The sequence below is a fragment of the Aptenodytes forsteri genome, unplaced genomic scaffold (assembly GCF_000699145.1).
Source record: "Aptenodytes forsteri isolate BGI_AS27 unplaced genomic scaffold, ASM69914v1 Scaffold534, whole genome shotgun sequence".
NCBI classification, from domain to species: domain Eukaryota; kingdom Metazoa; phylum Chordata; class Aves; order Sphenisciformes; family Spheniscidae; genus Aptenodytes; species Aptenodytes forsteri.
The window spans coordinates 1,051,384-1,076,702 of NW_008795712.1; the positions used below are offsets into that span (position 1 = coordinate 1,051,384).

The following is a 25,319-nucleotide window of genomic DNA, read 5'->3' on the forward strand; positions in this document are numbered from 1 at the left end:
CATCCCATTACTCTTAGTTATGTCTTCTAGCAGAACCTTAATACCGGCCCCATAGGGGATCTAAGTTTCCTGTGCAAGGCTTTGGAGGAGATTTAAGTTTTGGGTTCATTGCGTTTCTCCCTTTTCAAGCTGACAGCAGAGCAGGAAGTAATGTCTTTCGGCTTCTTCCATTAGGCTTGTACATTGTTAGAAACAGAACATCAGTTTCTCATCAATATAACGATGTCCACCGGTTGGCTCGGGAATGCTGCTCGTCGTCTTCGGGTTTGTTTTGCAGGCTGCTAAGAGGTGAGGAGCGCTGAGAGTTGTGCTCTGCTGTCCCCATGACCCGCAGATGTCATTGAACCTTTCGGTGACTCACTGTTCTCAACTGTAAAATATCTACTACCTGCTTGGGAGACTGAGCCAAACCGAAGAAAGGATGAGCAAGATGCTAAAGGCCTGTAACTTTTGGGTTACTAAGGAAGATTTGTGTTAGGCATTAGGAAAAACCTTCTAACTTCAGGAACGGTTGAGCACTAAGCAGGTTATCTATAGAAATTATGGAACATTTCTCCAGGAGCAAATTAGCTAAAATCTGTCAGGATGGTTCTGATATAATTGATCTTAATGCAGAGGGAAACATCAGGTGACTTCTTTACATTATTTTTCAGCTCTTTCTATTCTATCATAAGGTGCTTGTTAGTCAGCAACTTGCAGTGGGAGGTTCAACTTCATTAAGTCCTTTGAGATGTAGGAAGGGACTGTTTTTTTAGGATCTTTGTTTGCTGTTCGTGCTTGTGAAATGCTTTGAGATCTGTGAGCGCAGGCACTTTGCAAAGCCATTCAGTAAAGTTCACAATTTAGACACAGGCAAGATCTTTTTATTGTCTGAAAGTTCAAGTGGTCTGGCTCAGGGTCATTGCTGTATGTCTTCATAAAATGCAAGAGCAGCCATTTTATGCTTGCTACACAGTATCTTTCTTCTTTTGCATTAGATCAAGCTATGTTCCCTCTTAGACATGCAGAATATGCAAGCTTCCTATTCTAATCAGCTGTAAGCAAATCCCAGTTGTTTGGCAGATTGCATGCAGTAAAATATGCTGGGATGTCTGTCCAAAGTGCTCGCCAGCCTCCGGTCTCTTGAAGGATCCAGCACGTAATGAGTTATTTTTCTTTTTCAGGCAGCTCAGGTGCTTTTTGTATCTTTGTGCTTTCTCTCTCTCTTTTTTTTTTTTTTTTTAAGTAATAAATAGAGAGCTGTGGGAGGGGCAACTCCTTGCAGCAGACTCCGGGTAAAATTTTTGTACCTGCCAAGGTCAGAATAACCGAAAGCAACATTTGCAAAAGAAGCCTTGTCAGTCTGACCTGCAACAGCACTGTCTGGTGCAATGAACCCACATTTTAAGAATGGGAATTCTTCTCTAGTCCAGATAGTCTCCTGCATTTCTCCAGGACCAGCTGAGATACTTCCGTATTCTGTCTCCCTGCTCATGAATGTGAGAAGCAGGATCTCATGCTGAGTTACAACATTGTCTTCTCATAGCATCAAAGCAATTGTCATACATATGGGATTGGAAACCTCTATAAGTGCCCAAATGCTTTCAGTGAAGATGTAAAAAGGCATCGTTGTTGCTTACTGTGCAGGCTAATGTAATTTTTGCTGGCTCCGGTAGCACCAGTGTGTGGGAGGATCTGTAAGACCAAATTTACCTTTTAACCTGTTATTTGCTTTTAAGAACATCTGCTGGCTCCTTCAGGGGTGTCCCAGCTCACAGACCCCATACTTCGGAGCGTACCCCCGAATGCTTACCTGTGCAACATCCGACTGCCCTGTCTGCCTTTGCAGTGATTTCATGTCACCATCCTCAGCATGTAAAGCTGTGTTGGGGCATTGCATAGGAAGGGGAGGTATAGAGGCAACCTCAGTTCAACCTGAGTTCGTACTAGGAAAACATGAGTGCGACATGGCGGGTCTGAAGAGCACCATGAACTACAGGCTGCTTAATATCTGCCTAGGTCAGCCTCGCTCAGGAGCAGCTGTTTTGTCCTTGGGTGCCTTTTCCAGCTCCATCTTTTGCCCCTGGCACAAGGGCTGACTTTGTGATATGTGGCGGTACCGCACCAGCGCTGTGGAGTTCCGGCATGTGAGTGAAGCTTCAAGGCTCGGCAATAACCCAGGTGGTGATGATGATGGTGTTTGTCGTTCTTTCTACCTGTCCTCTCCAGTCTGTGACTAGTTCACACATGGCTAGCAATCATATGGCTGTGGACGAAAGCTCTTATCTCCTACCCTGTTTTTTCTTTAAATCCTGCTATTGCAGCTGTGGGCATTCTTATTATTCACATAAATAGGTAATTCCTTCTAAATCCTGCTAAGGTCTTCAGGGTACTTCGGGAGAACTAATTATACCGAGTTTCATTTTACATGCTAAAATGTGTTTAAAAAGTTGGAGATCTCTTTTGCCTGAGTATCACGAGAAAGAATAAGAAAGAACATTGCATTTACCTTCCCATGACCATTCATCGTATACGCTACTATCAATGTGCTGCTTATTTATCTCCTCTCTGAACTAAACAGTCCTTCTCTTATCTCTTCTCAGATGGCAAGTCCTCCCTTGCCTTTAATAACATTCATTGTCACTCTCCTCTGGACCTTTTCTATTTCTACATTCAATTTTTAGTGGCCCAGGGTAGGTGAGTAGCGACCGGAGCAGAACTGATTACCATATTTCCAGGGTGAATATTCCAGCTTATACAGGCAGCTGAATCTGATTCCTGTTGTTCTCTGACCTCCAGCCTAACACCTGGTTTTTGCTGATCACTTTTGTGTATTGATTGAGAGTATGTTTTCTCTGAGTAGTCCGCAGTGATATGTGTGTCTCTTTCCTGAACGGTTACAACTAATTTAGAACCAGTCATGTATGTGAGGAGTTTGAATTTGTTCTTTTCCATGTGCATTATCCTGCTTTTTGCAAAGATAGCAAATGAAGTTCAGTCATGGGAGTGTTTAGATATTTTTGAAATTCACAGCAATTATCTGCTTTATTTGTATCCAATATAAATAATTCACTTTCCAGAACATTATTTAATGTAACCGTTAATGCCAATCATTTTAGGTCACAGCTTCTCTGAGCCAAGGGCTTGTATTCTGTTCGTACACAGAGCCTAGTGCAGTGGGCTCTCTACAGTCACGTTGAGACCCCTCGATGCTGCTTGCTGTAAGGACAGCATAAAAGTGTAAGTCTAGCGCTGTGGGTTATCTCTTTTTGAGCTTGCTTCTATGCCAACACTAGACTTTCTGTAATCCTTCATGGTATTCTTCTTCCTATGACTGTTCTGTTTAAAGTACGCAGAATCGAATAGTAACAAAAAAGCTCATATTAATTAGCTGCATCGTTATTTTCTTACCTGTTGACATGATTTCAGGAGGCAGGGAAAGTCATGGCATACTTCTCACAGAAACTGTGTGAACTGGACCCTGGCACATTCAGCCTACATTTTGCGTAGCCGTTTTATAATGACTATTCACTGTAGGCTGTCTGGGACAAAATTTCTTGATCATAGTACAGCCCATGTAAAGGTGACGTGTCTTTGGATGTGCTCTGGTGCAAGGGTATAACAGTTACACTCTGCTGTCTATGTCTGTACTGAAGGAGCTTGAGACAACGCTGGGGAGTCTACTCACTCTTTGTGAGCAGACTCCTGGGAAGTTCAGCAGATAAGGCAGTGGCAAATGGCTCCCTGGGCAATGACAAGCACGAGTGACCATAAAGCTGTGATCATTCCCCCTTTGGCTCTTTTTCAGCCTGCTTAAAGTCCTGAGAAAGAACTAGAGAGCCCTGACCTGCCAAGGAGGGTCGTTCCAGGTCCAAGTTCAGCTAAAAGGGATAGTCATCGCTTACAGTGAGATTTACCTGACCTGGATGTAATATTATCCATGGAATAAACTCACTTAAGTGAATTACAAAATTAGCTTCTTGAGTGATCTGGAAAGCGTTCGGAAGGAATTAGTAATCAGGTTGGCACCTTGTCACCTCTCGCTTTGAGGCAGCCAGCTGTCGGCATGGACTATACGTGAGCACCATCCAGCTCAAAGCACTGTTGGATTTGCCCATTTCTGGTTTCTAGAAGTATGCATAGTGTTCCTGCTGACTCTCACTGCAGCTAGTCTCTGAACAGAGTCCAAACCTACCTCAGTGAAAGGAAATTCTCTGCCATCTAGTAACAGATGTGAGGTCTTTATACAAGTAATAAACAGAGTAATTACAAGGAGAAGTGAGGGAGCAAAATTCCTGAGTAAAACTCCTAAGTATGTTGCATCATGTATTTATGGGCTCTTGGTCAGACTGTGGAGCGCTTTAAACAGACTAAAAAGAATGTTTTATCAGAGAACCATATGGGCTTTAACCACAAAAGTCACTACCACATCCTAGATTCTTTTTTATCCTTTTTTTTTTTTTTTTAGTCCAGGATAGCACAATTGACCTTTTTTTGTTTGATTTTCCTTTGGAACATGCGTAAGTTTTAATTAGTTTTGAATTCTGTGCTGTTTGTGAGGAACTCTTGCAACAGAATAGAAGACATGGACGTGTTCCAAAGAGCTTTTTTAATATGATTTCCTTATAAAGAAAAAAGAATGAGAAAATAGGGTACATAAGTACAAAACATATAGAAAAAGTCATCTGATTTGTTGCTTATTACATACATAGGCTGGCGCTCTTTCAGTTTCTGAATGCTCCTTGATATTCTCTTAGTCACAGGAGCGTTGGACTGGGACTTCCAGTTTAATGTCCAGCTTCTCTTGTTTCAGTCAACCTTTATTATATCCTTTTCAGAAACTGATGAAATTCGCTATCTGAGAAGCAGGTATAGCCAAGGGTACAAAAGCCCATTGGGAGATGGCTACCCAGCAGGCTCCTACTGTTTCAGCGGTTAGATATCTAAATTCCTGAGACTGTTTGTGACCCATCCTTCTTGGAACAATATTATCATTTAACTAAAATAAATCCTTACCTCCATCTCTTGTCTCCAGTGTTGGTCCCCTTCATGTATTTATGGTAAACCGTAACCTCATCTCTGCCTTGAGGTTTGCTCAGGTAAAACATGCTGTATCTCTTGCAAGGTAGGCTTTCCATTCCTCTGTCATCCTATGCTTGCTCTCTGAGATGCTCAGTTTTAAATTCATCTGTCTTGAATGTGGGAGACCAGGATTGTACGTAGTCCAGGTGAGGTCTCGTGCAAGTATTTTAATGCTTTTCTTTCTGGATTGGAAATAGCCAGCATCCTCAGCTGTATCAGGCTTTGCCTTTTTGGTGGTTTTGTTGCAGTGTGTCTTTTAGTCATACTACAGTGACTTAACAGACAACAATCATTCCATTACTTCCAGCTGATGATCTTTTTGTGTATATGAGTTGTTGTTGTTGTTCCCAAAGTGTATGACCTTGCATACTGCACTGTTCAATTTCTTTTTAGTTCTTGCCCTTAGGTTTGTCTAGTGCTCTTCATGATACTCCAATTCCCTGTATTGACATGGCTTCTGACTTTGTCATCGGCAGATTTCATTACCATGTTCAGACTTTGTGTCAAGATCATTAAGCGTTTTCGTTCCTAAGATACTCCAAAGATGGTACTCAAGGAATATCACTGATAGCTGTCTTCCAAGCCATTATTTTAAATTTTCAGTCCCGTTCTTAGTTATATGTTTCCTTTCTACCCTGTCTCATAATTATACTAATCTTTGTCTTTTCCAAATTTATGAATAATTTCCCATTTGTGACTGTATCAAATGCTTTACTGAAGTCCAAAAATGATAAGAATTTATTTTTCTAGGCATAGGACATATAGTCAACAACTCCTCAGCTGCTTTTAGAGCGTTACTACCAGTACTGTTTTAGTCATGCTTCCTGAAGAGATGAGACTGTCCCCGGGGAACTTGGCTTTTCTGAGGTGGAGTGGCAATGACGTTTAAGAGGAAGCACGCGGCAAAAAACATGGCTCATGACAGGGAGCACAAGTCTAGGAGTAAGGAGCTGCGGATTCATTTCACAGCTCTGCGCCTGGTTTCTTGTGTCTGTATCTCTTAACTTTGCTATTCTTCTACCTCTAAATTCTTCTAATAATATTAAAGAATAAGATTAAATAACACAATTTCAGAATACTTCTAAGGGGTTTATGATCTGGTTATAGAAAGTGTTCTTGAAATACAAAGCATTATGGGTGTTTTTTAATGAAGTAATACTTTTGAGTCCTTGGAGCTTATTATTTCCAAGGCAAGTATTCACAACCCTGTAGGCAAAAAAAAAAGTTGGATAATAAACTCAGCTATTTCCTTTCCCCATGGATGGTGAATGGTCATTGAATAATCTGTAGAAAATAAATAAAAAGGTGTTGCTGCTGCCAGACTTGAGCAGTAGTACTCTTTAAGGAGCCACAAAGCTACCTCATTGCTTAAAACTTTCCTTAAACCACCTTCTTTGCTATGATGTCTATAAAGAACCTCACCAAGCTGGTCTTGGCACCATAGTAGCTTAATCAACTAGCATGCTGGCTTATGCTGATTCATTATTTCTTGTTCTCATTTGCTTATATCCATCTGTTGCATTGCATTTAGGTTGCAAGGCAGGGAATAGATTGATCTTAAAAAAACCCAAAACCCAAAAAACTTTCTGCTTTGCGTCTGTACAGCACTTAGTACAGTAATAGTTCTGGTCCAGATCTTGAACATACTGGGCATTAGGAAAATATTTTGCTTTGATCCTGAGCCTTTTGACTTTAGGCTCTGGATGTCCTGCAAGAATTGGCCTTATCTCGTCTTTTGCATCCTGTAGGATCCTTTCATTAGTTTAAGCAATTTTTATTTTCTGAAAATGCAGCAGCAATGGCGGCTGTCTATGCGCTTCTAAGCTGAGTCTGGTCCAGTACTGGAAATTGAAAATAAAAACTTGCGGATCTTTGAGGGAGGGGAAGTGCTCGTGATTATGTTGGAAGTTGTCAGCTCATACTAAGCTTTATCACAAATCTCACGTTTGGTATTTTTCCTTTCCTGGAGGCTTAGGACAAAGTGAGACTTCAAGCTTCATAGCCAGAAGGACTATAAAGTTTTGACAAACATGACCTTACTGAGGCTAAACTAATAACAACTTGAGGGACCTTGCTGCTTACACTTGACATTCTGTACCTACATTTTTTTTGTGATCCAGTGTTGAACTTCCCATTAAAGCACAATTTTGAGGCAAGGATAGGCTGTTCTTTTAGAAATACCTTACTTCAGATGAGCAGAAAACTGAGTTCTGACTCTGATGAGTTTAATATTTTCTTCAAGACAGCAGAGAATGATGTTTTGGGCTGAGTAATGTAAAATCCAAGTCATACATTTTGCTATTTATTTGTGTTGCCAAATAAAGCCTTGGAATCCTCTGCTGTCTTGCAAGTAGTATCTCTAATAACCACAGTGTTGGTTACAGTACATGTCATTGAAAAGGTGGGTCACCAAGCAGCGAAACAGCCCTTACGAGTGGGTGGGCTCTTCCTGAAGTCCCAGGGCTAATCTCTGCAGGGTCTCATCACTTCTCGGAGATGTTTCATCCATGGACTGATCCTGCCTTAGCTTGCCTTGCTTTGTGAGAACTAGCTAATCCAGAGGATGTAACTTTAATGACTCGTCCCCCTGTAGAAAGTTAAAAAATGTAGATGAGATGTGTGTTTCACGGTTGTCTTCATAAAGGTCTTGTTTATCAATTGGTTAAGTCCAGAGGATTTAATGCACATAAAATATCCCTGTAGTGTGTAGGTCTCAATTTAAATATTGCAAGTAAATAAAGGAGAACAACAGATACTATTATTCATGCTTAGGTGCCTTGTTAGGAAGAGCTTTGAAGGTGCCGTATGCTCACACCAACCCGTTGTTGAAATATTACAGAAGAATTCTCACTTTATCATGTCTTGATGTATTAGGTACTTTCTGGCTTCAAAAATTTTCCATCTTTTTTTTTTTTCCCCTTTTATTTTGTGAGCAATTTAGTTAACTATGTTAGTTTTGGGAGTCTGCGATACCATTAAGCTTAAGGATAGTCATAAAATTTTAGCCATTGTCTGCTGTCAGTGTCTTCAAGGTGCCTTAAGCAGAAAGTACCTGTGTGTTTCAGATTGCTAAAAACTCCAAACCTTTCTACTCAGAAGAGAGCTGTTGTGTAATTTCAAAAATATTCTTATCACCAAATCCAATTACAAGGAAGAGTAAATTGCCACCTCCGATGTCTTAACTATTCTTTTTTTAATTGTTAATTATCTCGACAGTAGGGTGCTATAGATTAGGAGGCATAGATTATCTTTTGCAAGTATGAGGCTTTCAGAGCTATTATCAATTAATTCTGTTTTTAAACAAATCTTAGGATAATATTAATAGCTTGATAGGATTGTGTTGGTGCTTGAGACCGCTGTCAAAATACTGAGAAAATGATTTTTTAAAAATGAGAAACTTGATGATGTTATAGTAGCTTTGAAGGTCATACAGTTTTACGCACTCCAGTGCAAGGTGTATTTTTGGCGTTTTAATCTACATTGCAGAGTAGATTCCTGCTAAGAAACATCAGTAAAATGACTGTCTCGGAGTTTAGGCACTGATTTGTAAAACCAGAATAGAGTGTCAGCTCTATCGTACAAGTTTTTTTAATGCGTACTGAAATGACTATGCAATTTATGTACACAAACACATACTGACAAGCGAAAAAATTACAATTTATATATGTCTGGTGCTCTAAGTGATCTGGTCCTGTTGAGATCTCTTCTCCAGGTTTGCACTTTCCATGAAAAGAAGTGCAGGAGTGAAACATCTCTTACAGTGAGAGACTCAAAAACTGTTCTCTCCCTAGACAGACAGTATGGCAATACGCTGGGGTTGAAAGCTCAAGCTAGGACTGAGATGCAGATTTTTAAAGAAGGAAGATTTTTACAGTTTGGTTCCAAAGCTTATTTAAAATTATGGTAGATTCTGCATTGGATAAAATCCCAAATTTTTATGTTGGGACTGGCTGGCTCTGTAGGTCAAACAGAAGATCTGGGCTTAATGCCAGAATTGCTGAGAAACCTCTGATCAGTGCTGTAGAAGAGGTCAAGCTAGAGTCCTGCAGTGGTTTCTTCAGTCCTTAAAATCCATAGACCTATGAAAGCCCCTAGCTAAATGATAGTCCTACAGAGAAAACAGTAGAGAGCTGTAGCAATCGCGTTCAGCACTGTTTTTTCTGGGTTTGGGATTTTTTTTTTTTTTTTTAAATTCTTCTTTTGCCTGGATGGAAGGTCTAGTTGAGCTGACGCTGTAGGAATGTCTAGACTCAAGCTCATCTGCTCGCATCCAGAGAGCTGCAGTTCTCATCCTTGGCTGATCTCAAGTGCAAAAGTGGCTCACCAGATGTTTCCTGTAGCAACTAAAGTGGTGGTTACATTTTGCAGTCCTGGGGGAAAGAGAAGATGGTGTCATTGGTGTAATTCTCAGCTCTGTCAGAGTTTATCTGTGGAGAGGATATATTTGAGCTTTGATTTTGCTGTCTAGAATAGAAATGACTTTACTATATATTGTGGGGTGTACTGTTTAGTTGACACGCATGCCGTTATTACAGAATCTGTAGAAATATCAGTAGATAAAATGGATGGTGTCATCTGTTGACCTCACTGAAAATGGCATTAGTGATATTCTTGGCCAGTATTTACTGGGAAATAAACTAGGCATTACACTTTCCGATGAGATTATGCTTTGAATGTCACTTCTCTGACAGTCTGTCTCATGCCACGCAGTGATAAGATCTCAGGCACAGATGACAGTCTAACTTCAGAAATATTTCCGTTGATTTGACAGCCTGAATAATAGTTCTGTTAAAAACCACAAAGACTGAAACAATGACCTCTTGCTACTGGGTGATACTACATTGATAAATATACTAATGAGAGATAAAGTAGGTAACTCTATTCGAGTGTTTTATGTAACTTGTCGGTGGAAGGCAGAGGTACCATTCGAAGGGAAACTAGATAGGGAGCTGAAATTACAGGCAGTCTTATCGAAGACAAAAGAGCAGCTTGCACTCTCGTGTATTTTGAGACACCAGAGGGTTTGGCAGGGAGCTCAGTCCCTGGTGGCAGCAAGATCTTCTGTTCATCCACAGGGGTCAGATGGGAGCTGGGGAAAATGGGCAGTTCTTTTTTTCCATACGTCCCTGGGCCAGCCGCCGAGCCCGTCACTCAGGCTTTGCTTTTAGCATCAGTTGAAGAGGATGTGTGTGAGCTGCCATTGAAGGAACCGGTCCCAGCTGCTTGTTTCAGCCGTCTCCTGCCCGCCTCCCTTGGCTGCGCAACCACTGCTCTTGGCACGTGTGGAAAGCTGGACCAGAGAAGCAGTCGGGCAGAAAACAAACCTTCCCGCAAAAAGGGAATGAAGGCGAGGACAGGACCATTCCTTTCAGTCTGTGCTTAAATTGTGTTAAGCTGGACTGCAGCCTGAGTCTCGGGGAAGATGGTCTTTGGTGGAGGAGTTAGAGCCCCTGCAAGAGTGCTGGGATATTTCACTCGCAGGTGCTTCCCGCATTGATGGAAGCGGGAACCTACAGATGCAAACGCAAAGTTAAGTGAGGGAGTGAACTTGCAGCACGTCCGCTGTTCTTCAATAAATATCCATCTGCGTATTCTTACCTCCCGTTAACTGCAAGGTAAATTATCCTTCTTTCAGTGAGATTGCCCTGCTGTACACATACCTGAATTACCTCACCTTGAGTGTGTGTAATTCTGCTGTAACGTGGTGAATTGTTACCCTGCAACACATTTGAGCCTCTCTACTTTGAATCACTTCCACACTTTGAAGCTTTAACCGTTGTGTCATGCTGTAAACTAAGCCTTTCCCCAACCCCCGGGATCTTTTGAGCAATGCTGGGTTTTTACCTGTTTGTGCCTGACATCCAGCCCTATGAAAAAGCACCGAACCTGGCCGTCTTTCCGCTGCTTTGTAGCTTGGGTCGTTTCAAACACTTCCCTGGCAGCTTGCAAAGCTGATACGAAGCAGCAAAACTTCCACTGTGGATTATCAGGAACGCTACTGAGGCATTGCTTAATGCATCTGATATCTAAGCCTGGATAACGGAAGCCGTACAGCTGAGCAAAAAAAGATTGGCAGCTATTGCAGGAATTCAGATAGGGGCACCTTGGTAAAGAGTGGGGGGGAATGCGTTTACTTCCATTACAGAGCCCGGGGCTGAGATGGATTCTCTCTCCATCATTGTCCTAAGCACATTATCCCTGAAAGAAAGAAGGTTTCTCTGAATCTGCAATTTTTCTAGGCTTCAGTGTTATTGAAATGAAACCGCTTCAAGGATATCTACATTCTTTACCATCATACGGATTCTCATCTCATGTAAATTATTTGGCCACTTTTCATTTTAATCCTCCACTGTCATTTTCTACAAAAGAGATCATTTGGTTTCTTCATTGAAGGTATTCAGCTGACAGCTGCCCTTTGTCTAGAAAGCAGTGTGCCTTTGCAGGATTTACTTGTGCCTGCTCTTTTTCTTCTTTTCTCCCCTCCCCCCCCCCCCCCCCCCCCTCTAGCTCTTCTCACTTTTTAGTTTTTAGGAACTTTTCAGATTGTGAACAGGCTGTGGTTTGTAGCTGTGAAGAGAAATTCAGACATCCCGTGTTCTTTCCCTGTCCCTTAGCAAGGGTATACCTGGCTGATAAGAAACAAAACTGGAGGCAGATTAATTAGTTTCCTGCTTGCAAGAACTGTAGTCAAAAAATTCACAGTGTTTTCACAACTTCTACATGAGCAAACCAGAACAGTCAGTGATGAAGTCTTGAATTTTTTTCCACGGCTTCTCTATCTTGAAAACTCAGGTATTCTCACCTACTTTCCAGAAATGTTGGGAGGCTTTAAATGTTGTGCTTTGTGTCATGGTGTATCACCCACCAGTCCTGTTAAGACCTTGAAATAAGTGGTGGGAATGAAACGCGAATGTGTTGTAGAGTGCGTATACGGAGAGTTTGGAGGCTGAGGATGAAAATCGGCTCTTACGGTTGAGGTTGTATGGTTTTGGTTACCTGTAGCTATGAGACCTTTTCCTTTAAGACTGAAAACTTCTGAGTATGATCTCTTCTCTGATGAAGCCAGCTTGCACTCTGTCAAAGGTTAAAAGCACAATATGGCGATGGAGAAGAATATAATCAGGAGAAGTGGAGGAGAAGATAGAGTTTTGGGGAGCACGAGTTGAGGGTTGGACAAGTTTATGGGCAGCTTGAATGTGTCGGGGAAGGAGGAGGCACATCGTTAATGTGGATAAGGAATAAGCCAGCAGGTGGAAGGAGAGGCAGCTTCTAAAATTACTGCGTCAACTACAGAAACGGAGTTTACCTACTCCGGTAGTGCCCTTCCAGCTCCCCTCTGGTACCCGCTTAGCTTTGTGATCTCCATGAAAATGTCTTATTTACCAGGAGAGCTGCCTGAAAACTTCTCAGATTTTTGGTGTTTTTTCATAAAACAGGGTTTCAGGGTGAAAAGAATTTCAGATTTTCAAGTGGGAATCACTTTTCTTGTAGAAACTTTTAGATGTTTACATTAAAAGATAAGAAATTTGTGTTAGAATTTAAAGAAAATGTTTCAGAATGATGAAAAATGTTTTGATCCAATCAAATAAAAATGTTTATAGCTTATTCAGTTGTAAAATGTGTTAAGATAAGAATTACTGTTTCAGCAGCGAATTTTTTCTCAATCACAAAAATGATTGGACTACACAAAGACAACTTCCTCGTTTGCCAGAAGAGGTGTCTCATTCATTGTCCAGTTTTGAAAGTTAGCTCCATCACAGGGAGATTTCCTGTTATCCCAGAGAATTGTAAACTTGAGCCTAAGTTTTGTTATTATTAGAAAATGTGAGCTTTTTTCTTGGAGCCAGCAAAAGGATATGGCAGTCAGTGGCTTGCTGATAGGATAGTGTTTAGTTATGTGCCAAGAGAAGGATCACGAGTGGCTCTGGTGTTGTCTTTTCTTCATTAATTGGTGTCTCGGTTTCTTGCATCAACATTAGAATGGGCAGTTCAAGTATACACCATTTCTTAATTTTACATCTTTCGTCATTTCTTCCATAAAGGGAGGCATTGTCTAGCAGTTTTGTGACCACAGATGATCTAGATCCATAATATCGCATGATATCAGGGTTTCACCTTCTGGTTTTAGTACATCACCATGTAGATCCATCAGGTTTTCTAATTTTATGGGGTCTCTTTCATGGTGTTTGTTCTTGACTTTTGGCAAGTATCTATAAACAAAATAATGTTGAGCAAAGGGAGTCCATAAAATAGCTGCTATGGCTACCAAAATTTGCTGAGTTAATTTTTGTACACGTAGTGATGACCTGGATTCCTGATTAGGACTCCAGGTCACACGATACATTCATGTAAATAATAGTACAGCAGTTTTCAGCTGTGATGTCTTGATGTTCCTTTATCTCGTGGCACTTGAAAGAGGAAACAGTTCTTGGCTCTGGGTAGAGTGGAGTGCTCTATTTTGTAGGTGGGAGAGCTGAGACACTGTCGTGCGTCTCATTTTCTATGTTTTCCAAGCTCTCCATTCTCCAAAAAACTCTTTGTACAGAACACAACCCCTTTGAACAGAAATTTGCAAGTTAAGATAGACACACATATCACTTCAAAGGCTATAATAATAGAAAGGATGGTGTATCTGGAAGAGGAAAGAATATCCTTTAAAAAATACCATGCCCAGAGGCTGGGAGTTATTGCTGGGAGGGGGAGGACAAAAAAGAAAATCTCTTGATGATAATTCAGGGAGCGTTCCTGCTGGTGGCAGTGCCAGAGTTGACAGTGCTATGTACTTGAAGCTTCCCAGAAAGTAAGTGTAACTGGGTGTCCTCCTCTTCAGATCTAATGGCAAAATCTCAGCTGTTTTTTCAGGGTAGGATCAAGCATAGTGGGAATTGCAGTTACAGTCAGTCTCTCCGGATTTACTTCATAAGAGCAACTCAGAGGTTCAGGGAAGAAGTAGTGGATGTTTACATGTGAATGTGATTGCCTCCAAAGCACAAATCGGTAGTATAGACGTGGTCTGCCCTTCATTTAGTGAAGATGGAGCTATTTCTGTGGTTTCGTTTGCTCTCTAAGCCAGCAAATCAAGTGGAAGTACATTAATAGTGCAACTAGCCGTGCTAATGCGTGATTTCTCTTCATCAACGTGTAGCAACTTTGGAATAGGACTCCGTTTGTGGGCATGGCTGCAACTGTAAATAACACTGGGAACAATGGGATGAAGAAGTAGTAGCTAAAAATTCAAACTGAATGTTCAAAATTTGTATTTACAGTGAATTGATCTAAACTGGAAGTGAAATAGTGAGATCTGCATTAGTACCACTTACTTAAAAGAAGGTTGGACAGAAGCAATTGCTGTATGGAGCAGAATCCAGGTTTCCATAGAAAGTAACTGTGCTGGGGCCGATCCACCAGAGGAGAAATACGACCATGGAAAATAATAATTGCCTAAATATGCCTAACTCTCCTGCTACCAAATGATCTACAATTAAAGGAAATATCTTATTTTCAAATACAGAGCAGCTGTCCAACAGCTGAACCTGCTGCTGATCAAAGTTGATCAAAGAATTCTTAGGATTATATATTACGGACAATCTACAGAAAAAATGTAGTAGTCCCTGTTTATGGCATGCTTATCAGAGTCCATTGAAGTAAACAGGACTTTTTGTTGTTTTTAATGCAAATCTGATAAGCTCTGTAGGATGTAAATCAGTTCATTAAAATTTGTAAAGCACTTAAATGAAGTAAAAGAGAAAACAGTTTAACTTTTAAAGGATGTTTACTGCATAAAAAGGACAATAAAATCACAATTATTCAGAAAAAAATACTGTTAAAGTGTGCTATACTCAATAAGTTGTTCTGGGGAAGATTTTAAAATTTTTAAATTGTGGTTTTAAAAAAAAACCCCTAGCCTGTTTCTAGAAATCTTACTGTGTTACTGTGTAATTTTGTCTGTACGATCTTCATACCGTATCTGTCTAACATACGCAATATCTGTGTGTGTTTGTGCGTAATGTATATACAAGTAGGTATGTATGTGTGTATATATTAACCCAGGGATCAAAATAAACATTGAACAGCTCCTTCGTTTGTAGGACGCTGCCTAAGCTGGGGGTATGTCAGGAGAGAAAAAATAAGTAAATGATAATAAAAAAAAGACAGAGGCATGGCCTATGACGTCTTCTGACATGATGCTTCGCTTGACAGTCTTAACTCTGATATTCGTGGCATTGCCTACTCTGTTGTATCTCCTAGTACAATATTCCGAATGCCGAGGTGTGACACCAAATGCTGAGATAATATTCATTTATCTGGGGCATTTGGGAAGTTTTATCCACTCTACGTGGATATGAGTGCATGCCGGTATTACCTTAGGCATATACAGGTTTACATAAAACTTACTGCCTCTGCGTTATCTCTGTAAAAGCGATGCGTAAACTTAGCAGTTGACACCTTTCAGTGAAGCTGCTTTGGAGCATTCATGCTCTGATTTCTGAAAAAAACTTTTCTTTTTTCTTCCCCCCCTTGCAGTTACTTCAATGAGAATCAATATCCAGACGAGGCAAAGAGAGAAGAAATTGCAAACGCCTGTAATGCAGTTATACAAAAGCCAGGTGAGGAGCTGATCGTGGTGTCCTTTCCAAAGGCAATTGCAATTAGATTGCAACATCTCCTGCTAAATTCAGCAAATCTCATTTTATGGCTATTACTAACAAATGTGCTCTCAACTAGTAGTAGGTTTCTTCTTGAGCATTCTAGAACTCGTGTTGTTCAGAGCTGCCATACTTGGATGAACATGACAGTCAATGCCATTTTCAAACCTAAATGCCATGTCTGAAACTTAAATTCCCACCGGTTGAGATATGAAGTACAAATTGTGCATCCGAACATTTCACTTATACAGCTTTATAAATGGCATTGCTAAGAAAATAAACGTGTCTGAAAGGTTTTCATTCTTTACATTCAGTTATTTCAAAGGACGTCTATAAGCACTCAGTAGTGATCTGAGAATTTTATTGCACTCCACGAAACTGGGTTTTACTAGTTCTGTTTTACGGATGGGAAGTCTTAGGTTCACAGACTGAGGCTTGCTGGAGATCATACAGCAGGTCCTCGGAGGATTAAGGAGCACAGCTTTCCTGTCTTTCAGTTTTCTTTGCAGCTTCTAGACAGGCGTCTCTTATTAGAATCTGTGCATTAATGGAGGACCTTGTATTTGGGTCAACAAGTTGCGTTTTCCCTGTTCCTGGAGAAGTCATACTTGGGAGAGGAGCATGAATATTCAGTGTAGTATTAGTGGACGCACCTGCCTTTGCTTAGTTTTGCTAACCAAACATTTACATAGTTTTCAGAACTTGTATTTTGGATATATTTAGATTTTATATAACCAGAACAAAAATTAATGCAAAAGAAAGCTAAGGCATGACTCCTGAACATTGGGACAGTCACCGGATAGCACAGAATCATAGAGCGATTTAGGCTGGAAGTAACCTCTGGAGATCATCTGGTCAGACGGGACCAGCTTAGATTAGGCTGCTCAGGGCTTTACCTCGTTCAGTTTTGAGTATCTCCAAAACCGGAGGTTTTCCCACCTCTGGGCCCCTGTTCCGCAGTGTTGAGCACTCTCATGGCAAAATACTTTTTCCTAATACCTAGTCAAAATTTCCCTTGTTGCAACTTTTATGTGTTGCCCCTTTGTCTTTTTGTTGTGGAAGCAGAATGATCTAGCGGGTAGAGCACCGAGGAGGTTAGGATTTTATTCCTGGCTGTGCTGCTGGTCGGTTTAGCAACTTCGAACAAATTTGTTAAACGCTGTGTCTCAGGATCGGTAAAATATTGAGTGATACTGATGCAAAGCATTAGGAAACAGCGTAGCTATCTATTTCCAGATTTTTCTTGTCTCATCTCTCCTTACTTACTTAAGTTTGCAGATTGCTGCAATTACATGAATGTTTTGTATGCTGAATAAATAAACTTAGAGAAACAGTCTGAAGCAGGGGAGTCTCATCCCCATGTAGCCTGCAGAGGACTGGGGATGCAGCTACATTGAATAGGGTCAAGGCCAGCTGAAGAGGTTTCCGTGCTGTCCCTGCAATGCCGAATCCCTCCAGTCTTCCCTCTTTCACGCTGGTGATCAGGAGAAGGGATTGCCTCCTGTAGCTGGCTGGTGGTTGTTGGGATTTTATTTGCTGGTTTAAGTGTAAAACTCCAGTGATCTGGTTTCCAGCATCGCCCCCCTTTTCCCAAAAGATCGCAAGCGTCCTGGCACGATTGAGAGGGTGTGATTAGTGCTGAGGGAGCATGATAGCAGCTGGTGGAGGAGAGGAAGGAAAGCAGGTTGGAGGGGGCGACACAAAATCTCTTCATTCATTTTGCTGCTGAAGAAAACATGTCATTGAACTATATCCTCACGGCACATAGTAAGAGAACTAGCCCAAGGGTATGCGATTTGTGGCAGGGCTGTGAATTGAATTTGAGGTTTTTTGAATCTCAGTTTTGTGCTTGAACTAGAAAAGCAGCCCTCTATTCTCCCATGGCTCTGGATTTAGTTGACTGAAGCTGTAAATAAATTCCTGTATTTCGGATTTTAAAAACAAGAAGAAAGGCTACTTTGTTTTTAGAGAGAGAGTTGGCATTTATTACCATAGCATCTGGGCACAGTACTTTGATTCATATAAAATTCACTTCGTTCTCAGTTACAAAAACTTTTCAGTGCCGTCTGTATTTCACAGGGGCTTATCACATGTGTAAGGGTCTTCTGCCTACCTCTGGAACCCAGCAAGTAACAACGCTGTATTTTTTTCTCCCTGTTACTTTCATAGGAAAAAAGTTATCGGATTTGGAGCGAGTTACCTCCCTTAAAGTGTACAATTGGTTTGCCAACAGAAGAAAGGAAATCAAGAGAAGAGCCAATATCGGTAATGTATCAGAGCGCCTGCTTTCAAGGTTTAGTACGTACACTTGCTCAGGAGAGGTGGAAAATAATACATAAGATTGTATTAATGAAAATACTAGAGGTTCTGACATTCTTAATAAAAATGTGGAGCAATTTTTAAAATTAGTCTCTTGCTGTTCCAGATTTTTTCTAAAATATGGGTAGGAATTTAATTTATGGCATTCCATCATCACTGCAGGAAAAATGATGCAGTTATGAAGTTTTACTGGAAGATCAGTTTTAAAAACCAAAGTGCGAATTCTGTTGGCGGAAGGAGGCTCGTATTTCCCTATGTTCAGGCTCCTTTGGGTATCCAAAATAAAATCTGAAATAAAACCTCAAAATATCTGCATTGGAAATAAGGGAAATTGAGATGATTGCAAGTTCACAACCTTAGCATGCTGTTTAAATGAAAAGTGGCTGTTGTGAAGAGCTTTTATCTGGTTGTAAGTTTCCTTGTGTCTATGTTCCACTGAAATGTGCTTGTTTTTTCAGCCAAAACCTGGGGCTGTCTTTCTTTCTGCCATCCCTGAGACCCCACAGGGATCTAAGAGTTCAGATGAGTTGTTTTACGTCTCAGATACAGCCACTAGGACCAAAGGCTCCGCAAGCCAGCTTCTCATTCCGGTTACACCTGTGCTCCTTATTGCTTTCCAAGGGGTTGCACAATGACAAGTGGCTGGAACAAAGTAATAATTTTTCTTGATCATAGAATCATAGAATCATTAAGGTTGGAAAAGACCGCTAAGATCATCGAGTCCAACCGTCAACCCAACACCCCCATGCCCACTAAACCATGTCCCTAAGCACCTCATCTACATGTCTTTTAAATACCTCCAGGGATGGGGACTCAACCACTTCCCTGGGCAGCCTGGTCCAATGTTTAACCACTCTTTCAGTAAAGACATTTTTCCTCATGTCCAACCTAAACCTCCCCTGGCACAACTTGAGGCCGTTTCCTCTCGTCCTATCGCTGGTTACTTGGGAGAAGAGACCGACCCCCACCTCGCTACAACCTCCTTTCAGGTGGTTGTAGAGAGCGATGAGGTCTCCCCTCAGCCTCCTCTTCTCCAGACTAAACAACCCCAGTTCCCTCAGCCGCTCCTCATCAGACTTGTTCTCCAGACCCCTCACCAGCCTCGTTGCCCTTCTCTGGACACGCTCCAGCACCTCGACGTCCTTCTTGTAGTGAGGGGCCCAAAACTGAACACAGTATTCGAGGTGCGGCCTCACCAGGGCCGAGTACAGGGGCACGATCACTTCCCTACTCCTGCTGGCCACACTATTTCTGATACAGAATGAGATCTGATGATCAGGATTAAACAAAAGTCACTTCAGAGTTAGCCCTGCAGGTTCTCCGAGTGAGGAGTAGCTGATCGTAAGGCAATGAGAAGTGACTCTGAACTTGTAAGAAGCAGACCTTCTAATGAGAATAAACTCACATTAGTGGCCAGGATTCGACAAACTTCTGCAATGCATGCAAAATTTTATGCACTTCCTTAGATACTACGCAGAATTGTGTTTGCAATACATGGACGAACATACCCGCCTATTACCAGTATTTTTGCAGATGTCAAATGTTATGCCCTTCTGCTCTCTGCTTCTTTTTGCCATATTTGTGAATAAGAAAAATTTATTTTTACAGCATTTGGTGTTACTGAAATTTAACCTAATTTTTTTTTTTTTTAAATTAAACCTGTTGAAGGGCAGGGGGTGGGGAGGAGAACAAAGCAAAGTTAGTCCAAGATGGGTGGAATTATAGCTGTATCTGACCTGCATGGGGAAGAGGGTTGGAAGGAGATGAAAAAGAACCAAAGGGAGCTTTAGATGCATGGATCCTACAGGAGGATGAAGATATGTGCGTTTTCAAATCCCTTAAGTGCTTTAAAAAATTGCTCCATCCATTTTCAGATACTCCCCACCCCCCTCAAGTCCTGCCAGTCCAAACTATGAGGGAAGATCTACAGGGAATGCCTTTGCCACTCCAGTGCATTAGAAACTAAGCTAATTTCTAATAGGACTGGCTAGAAAACAAGGATTCTTACTCACAAATAAGTCTGTTAGTTGGCAGGGAAGGATTTCAGGCAAACCAGTATCTGCACATGTCCTACCTTCCCAAATACTGGAGAGTGAAGAGGAAGAGGCTAAGAACTAACTCTGTTCTTCCAGTTATTCTAACTTCTTGAAAAAAAAGTAGTTCCTTTTAATTACTCTAATGCATCAGATAAATTAGGGATCCATTTGCTTTTTTCGAAGAAGCAGCAATCCTGGAGAGCCATGGAATAGATGTACAGAGTCCGGGAGGTCATTCCAACAGTGACGACGTTGATGGCAATGACTACTCAGAGCAGGTAAGCAGCATGGCTGAACCTCGTGGCCCAAAAAGGGAGAGTTCACGCGACACATAAAGAGACCCTCTGCCTCTCGCAAATCAGATGTCTCTTGTTTTTGTTTTGCTTTTATGTAATTGTAATGGGGAAAGTGGAAGAGCACAGCTCCCCTATTTGAATGTGTTGAGCAACCAGTATTCACCCACATGGATTTATTGTCATACAACAGGACACTTGGCAAGTACGCAATGGGGAGGAGGAGGGAAGATGTTCAGAGGGAGGCAGAGAAGCAGAGAAGGTAGAAGAAGACAGGAGGATCTGCTCCAAACAAGCAAGTTACACCATTCACGCCACACGCAATGTATGAAAAATGTTAGGAGAGTGTTAACTCGCCCAGTGCGTCATGCATAACTTGCACTCTCCTTGCCCATGGCACCGTTCTAGTTATCCACCCTCAAGAGAGGATGTACAGGTCTTTAACGGTTGCTCCTATATATCAGGCACCAACAAGCTTCCCTGCAAAATTAGGCATGACATACGTGTTCCTCTTACACCTATTATTTCTTTCTCAAGAAATATCTCCATTATAGCCTGTGCTACAGCTACTGTGAGTTGCTTATCTGGCACCCAGACAAGTACAGCAGTAAGCCCCTGCCCGCTACACTTTATAATCCCTTTTGTCAACCTTGCCCAGCAAGACACTGAGCACCCTCCTATAAGGTGCTGAGCTCCCTCTGTTCGTCTGTGGGAGTACCTTTCAGGAGCGTCTCAGGATCAGTCCCTAAGACACTGACAGACAAAGGGTGAAGGGTGGGGGGAAAGGATTTGATTAAATAAAGTTTTACATTTATTTGGCCCCGTACCTGTTTCGTATTGTTCTGCAACAATGTGCCACTATTTGGATTGTTTACATATTATCTGTCTTTTTTTTTTTCTTTTCTTTTTGCATTTTAACCTCCTATAAGGTGCTGAGCTCCCTCTGTTCGTCTGTGGGAGTACCTTTCAGGAGCGTCTCAGGATCAGTCCCTAAGACACTGACAGACAAAGGGTGAAGGGTGGGGGGAAAGGATTTGATTAAATAAAGTTTTACATTTATTTGGCCCCGTACCTGTTTCGTATTGTTCTGCAACAATGTGCCACTATTTGGATTGTTTACATATTTTATCTGTCTTTTTTTTTCTTTTCTTTTTGCATTTTAACTCTTGCCTATTCTCTATTTTTCTTGGTTATTTTTAACCCTTGACAGCAACTTCTTTTTTAAATTCTCTAGCAAAAGAATACCCCTTCCCGCACTCTGAGCCCTCACCTACCCTAAAGTTGGTGACCCTTCCTTCACACACCTTCCTGACAGGTATTGCATCCCCTTCCCAATTTTCCTTCAGGTGTCAGTGTTGGCCAAAACCCTCAGGGCTGTGTGTGCTTGGCACCAGTGGACTTGAACAGTTCACTTACTTGGTTCTGGTTTCGGTATGAGCTGCGTTCTGTGCTACACCCAGCATCTGGGGTGGGCAGATCGCTTTTAATTGACTCGTTTGGGAGAAGTAGGTAGGTCTCCCTCTATAAAAGCTGCTGATGGAGTGTAATAGCAACTGAGTGTTCTGGAATGAGTCCCTAGCACACTTGGCTGTGGCCCAGTACGACAGATATCTGGCAGAGGCATTCCCAGCCGCTCTGCTTCTGACGGGTATTAAGGCCCTTTTTATAGGTCATCACCAGCAGATTTGGTGGAACCAACTTTGCTAGCTCTAGATGATGAGAGGCTGCTCTGTGACTGTTATAAAATATTTTGAAACTGCTGCCGAGCACAGATAATTCCTTGTCAGTCAGATACAGGACCTGAATACTGAGATGAAGTGTTATGTAGACTCCCCAACTATGTTTTTCTTCTGTGTGTTATCCAAAATACTTTGAAAAGAGAAATAAATTGGTTATTAAAATTTAAAGATCTTTGTTTAGAGTCCTTAAAAATTACATTTCTCAGTAATCTAACTGGGCTCCTCTGTGAAGTGTAATTAGGCATTAGCAGTGAAGCGGATTAAATGGCAAGCTCTCCTGATGACCATTTAACATCCCTTAGCTGTTAAAACCATAAATTCTGTTTTTCACAGCAACACTTAAACTCTAGTAAACTTTAAAACACAAAGTTCATCCAAATACTAATGAAGTGCCTCAAACTCCAGAAGTCAGGACTTTGTATTTCTTACCATGGTAAAGGTTGCTGAGAGGCCCTTAGAGTGTGTGCACATCACAATATTTGCCTGACGTTTGTTGTAAATGAATGCATTCCTTTAAATAACCTTAGGATTTTACCAAATCCTGGCTTTTCTGTGCCCCTCGGCGTTTGCCACCTGTCATCTTAATTTAAAAATGCTTAATAACACATTTTAAACTTCACAAGTTCATCGCTTAAAGGCTGTTGGCAGCCTGATAAATGTGTATAATTTCCTTTCTGTAAATAATAATAATTTTTAAAAAATCACGAGATCATGGTGTGGTAACTATTAATACTCCATTTTGAAGAGGAGGAAACACCACGATTTTGCCCAAAGTTCCGGAACAATTTATTTGACAGCTGGGATTACAGTTTGGATATTGCTGGTTCTCATTCCTATTGTTGAAAACCAGGCCCTGTTTCTGATCTAGACTGAGAAACATGCACAACTCACTATAAAATTTAGTCAGACTTTTAGGTCTGATGTTGTATGGCCATTACGCACCTGTAGAAGGCAGCCCTTCTTGCTCATTGATTTTAAAATTTCCACTGCAGTCCTGTAGCAGCGAAGTTTCTCTGTATTAGTTTTGCCTGCCAACCATCACAGCCGTCGGCACGGTGGTCCTCTTGCAGCTGAGAGACTTTGCTCTTTAGAAAATAGATGAAGAAATAACGGCGCATAGCTCAGTGGACGGGAGAACCTGGCAGCATCTTCACCTGCGTATTTGAATTATGGTGGTTCCAGTCCCCTGAAATCATTGCACTGTTTTTCTTAGCAGTCTAGGAGATTTTCAGCATCTTTTTCCCTATACCTGTGTGAATTCAGTGTCTTCACAGGACACTGGCTCAGACCAAGGGTTAGTCTAGGTTTGTGTCCTGCTTGTGAGTGTGGTCAATAGTAGTATTTAAGGAAAAAGCATTTTTAAAGAACAGGACAATTACAGAATGATTTTATTATAGTAGCTTCCAGCTTCTGGAAGTCAGTAGTTTTGAGAGGCTTCCTGAGCCAGGCTCTGTATCCACTTTGTTCTTAATTTACCAATTATTTGTAATAAACATTTACCACATCAGCCATCAGCCATTTCTTTTCCAAGCTGAAGAACCTGAGTCTATTTAGCCTCTCCTCGTAAGGAAGCCACCCCATGCCTCTCTTCCCCTGGGTTGCCGTTCTCTCTACTTTTTCTAGTTCTATTGTGTCCTCTTTAAATGGGATGGCCAGAACTGTATATTCAAAATGTAAGCGTAGCGTGAATTTGTGCAGTGCATAATGATTCCTATCTTAGTTTGGTTTCCTGACATACCACTTTTATCTTTATAATTTAATATTTTCCTCAGAATATCCCCCCCTCAAATTTCTCTCTCGAAAATTGGGTACGCCACTCCTTGCCCCGCTTACCTTTGTCTGCACAGTGAGGGAAATCAGTCCTAAATCAATTTTATAAATTCCTTTCACTTCCTACCCCCTGTAACGAATGTGCAATTTGCTGCCCCTGGTCCATTACTTTACACACTAGTTTTATCTGCTGGTTTTCTACTTATGGAGTAACAATGCTTCTCTCTTCTCCTTTCCGCATGCACAGGATGACAGCACTAGCCATAGTGACCATCAAGACCCCATTTCATTAGCCGTGGAAATGGCAGCAGTAAACCACACCATCTTGGCATTGGCCCGGCAAGGAGCCAACGAGATCAAGACAGAGGCTCTAGACGACGACTGATACAAAGAAAGGGGAGGGTCAAAGCAAGAAGTAACTTAGTTTTAGACGTAGCACCTTAGCAGACTTTCCTCGGTCCTTAATATGTGTTCTTACAGTATAACTTTGCAGTTTCTTGTACGTCAGTTAGCTGTTAGGGTCTTGTTCTGTGAAGATGGCATGGTGCCCTCAGCCTTTGCATATACTCTCTCAGTATTAATTCCCAATAAATAATCAATCAACCAACCAACCTCCCTCTCCCAGCCCCAGTGGCTAGAAAAATCTTGCTGCTCTGTCTTAGCATTCAAAGTGCTTCCAGGTATTTTAGACAGCCCTCAATTACAAGTCTTAGGCTACACTTAAAATCTTGGATACCCTTAGAGATCGTGTTAAAAAAATAGTCTGTACGCTTTTCCTTCTCTGAGACTGAAAGGATGCAAGCTGAGGTAGTGGCACAGGGTCGATGGACACCAGATCGGGAGTATCAACAGAGAGTAAAAAGAACACTAGAAACCCCACTTCAGCATGGGAATAAATGATTTCCAGCTGCAATAAGCCGTGCCTCACTGGTCATACAGTGACTTGACATACTTTTGGGTGCTGAGCTGAGAATGTCCATTGGAAACACATTCACATATTTCGGTTGATGTTCACACATTCAACACAGACATCTTCTACTCTCACAAGCTGCGTGGCTTAGTGGATAAGTACTGCCTTCTGCCTCTGGGACCATGATTGAAGCCCAGCCTGGGATCATATGAAAAATGAGCTGAATGTCTAATGGACAAGAGTCCACTTCTCAAAACCACTATTCATTATTTGGCATGGCTAGCAGTGCCTGCTCAGAAGAGGTCTAGACTCTATTGATCTGTCATTAACAATTTCACCTTTTATTCTTCCTCTCGCCTTCTCTGTCCCCACCCTACTCCTCTCTCCACTTTGCCACTTTCAAAAGCAATGTTTTCCAGGAAGGTTATTAAGGTCATAAAATGGGTGAGTGGATTTTTACACATCTGTGTAACTAATGCCTACGTCCTGACTAGCCTGAAAGGTTATTGGAGAACTTTTGCATCTGACCTTTACTAGATAACCAT

At 41.4% G+C, this 25,319-nt stretch overlaps 1 protein-coding gene across 1 annotated transcript in view; it reads left to right on the forward strand.

Annotated features, from left to right (window-relative positions):
• Positions 1-25,319, forward strand: part of HMBOX1 (homeobox containing 1) — a 66,994-nt gene that overhangs the window by 40,208 nt on the left and 1,467 nt on the right. The window contains exons 6-10 of the mRNA XM_019473180.1: positions 15,586-15,668; positions 17,877-17,972; positions 20,246-20,340; positions 20,549-20,680; positions 24,112-24,279. Of these exons, the coding sequence (XP_019328725.1) occupies positions 15,586-15,668; positions 17,877-17,972; positions 20,246-20,340; positions 20,549-20,680; positions 24,112-24,249 (544 nt within the window). The 3' untranslated portion in view covers positions 24,250-24,279. The remainder of the gene's footprint in view (positions 1-15,585; positions 15,669-17,876; positions 17,973-20,245; positions 20,341-20,548; positions 20,681-24,111; positions 24,280-25,319) is intronic.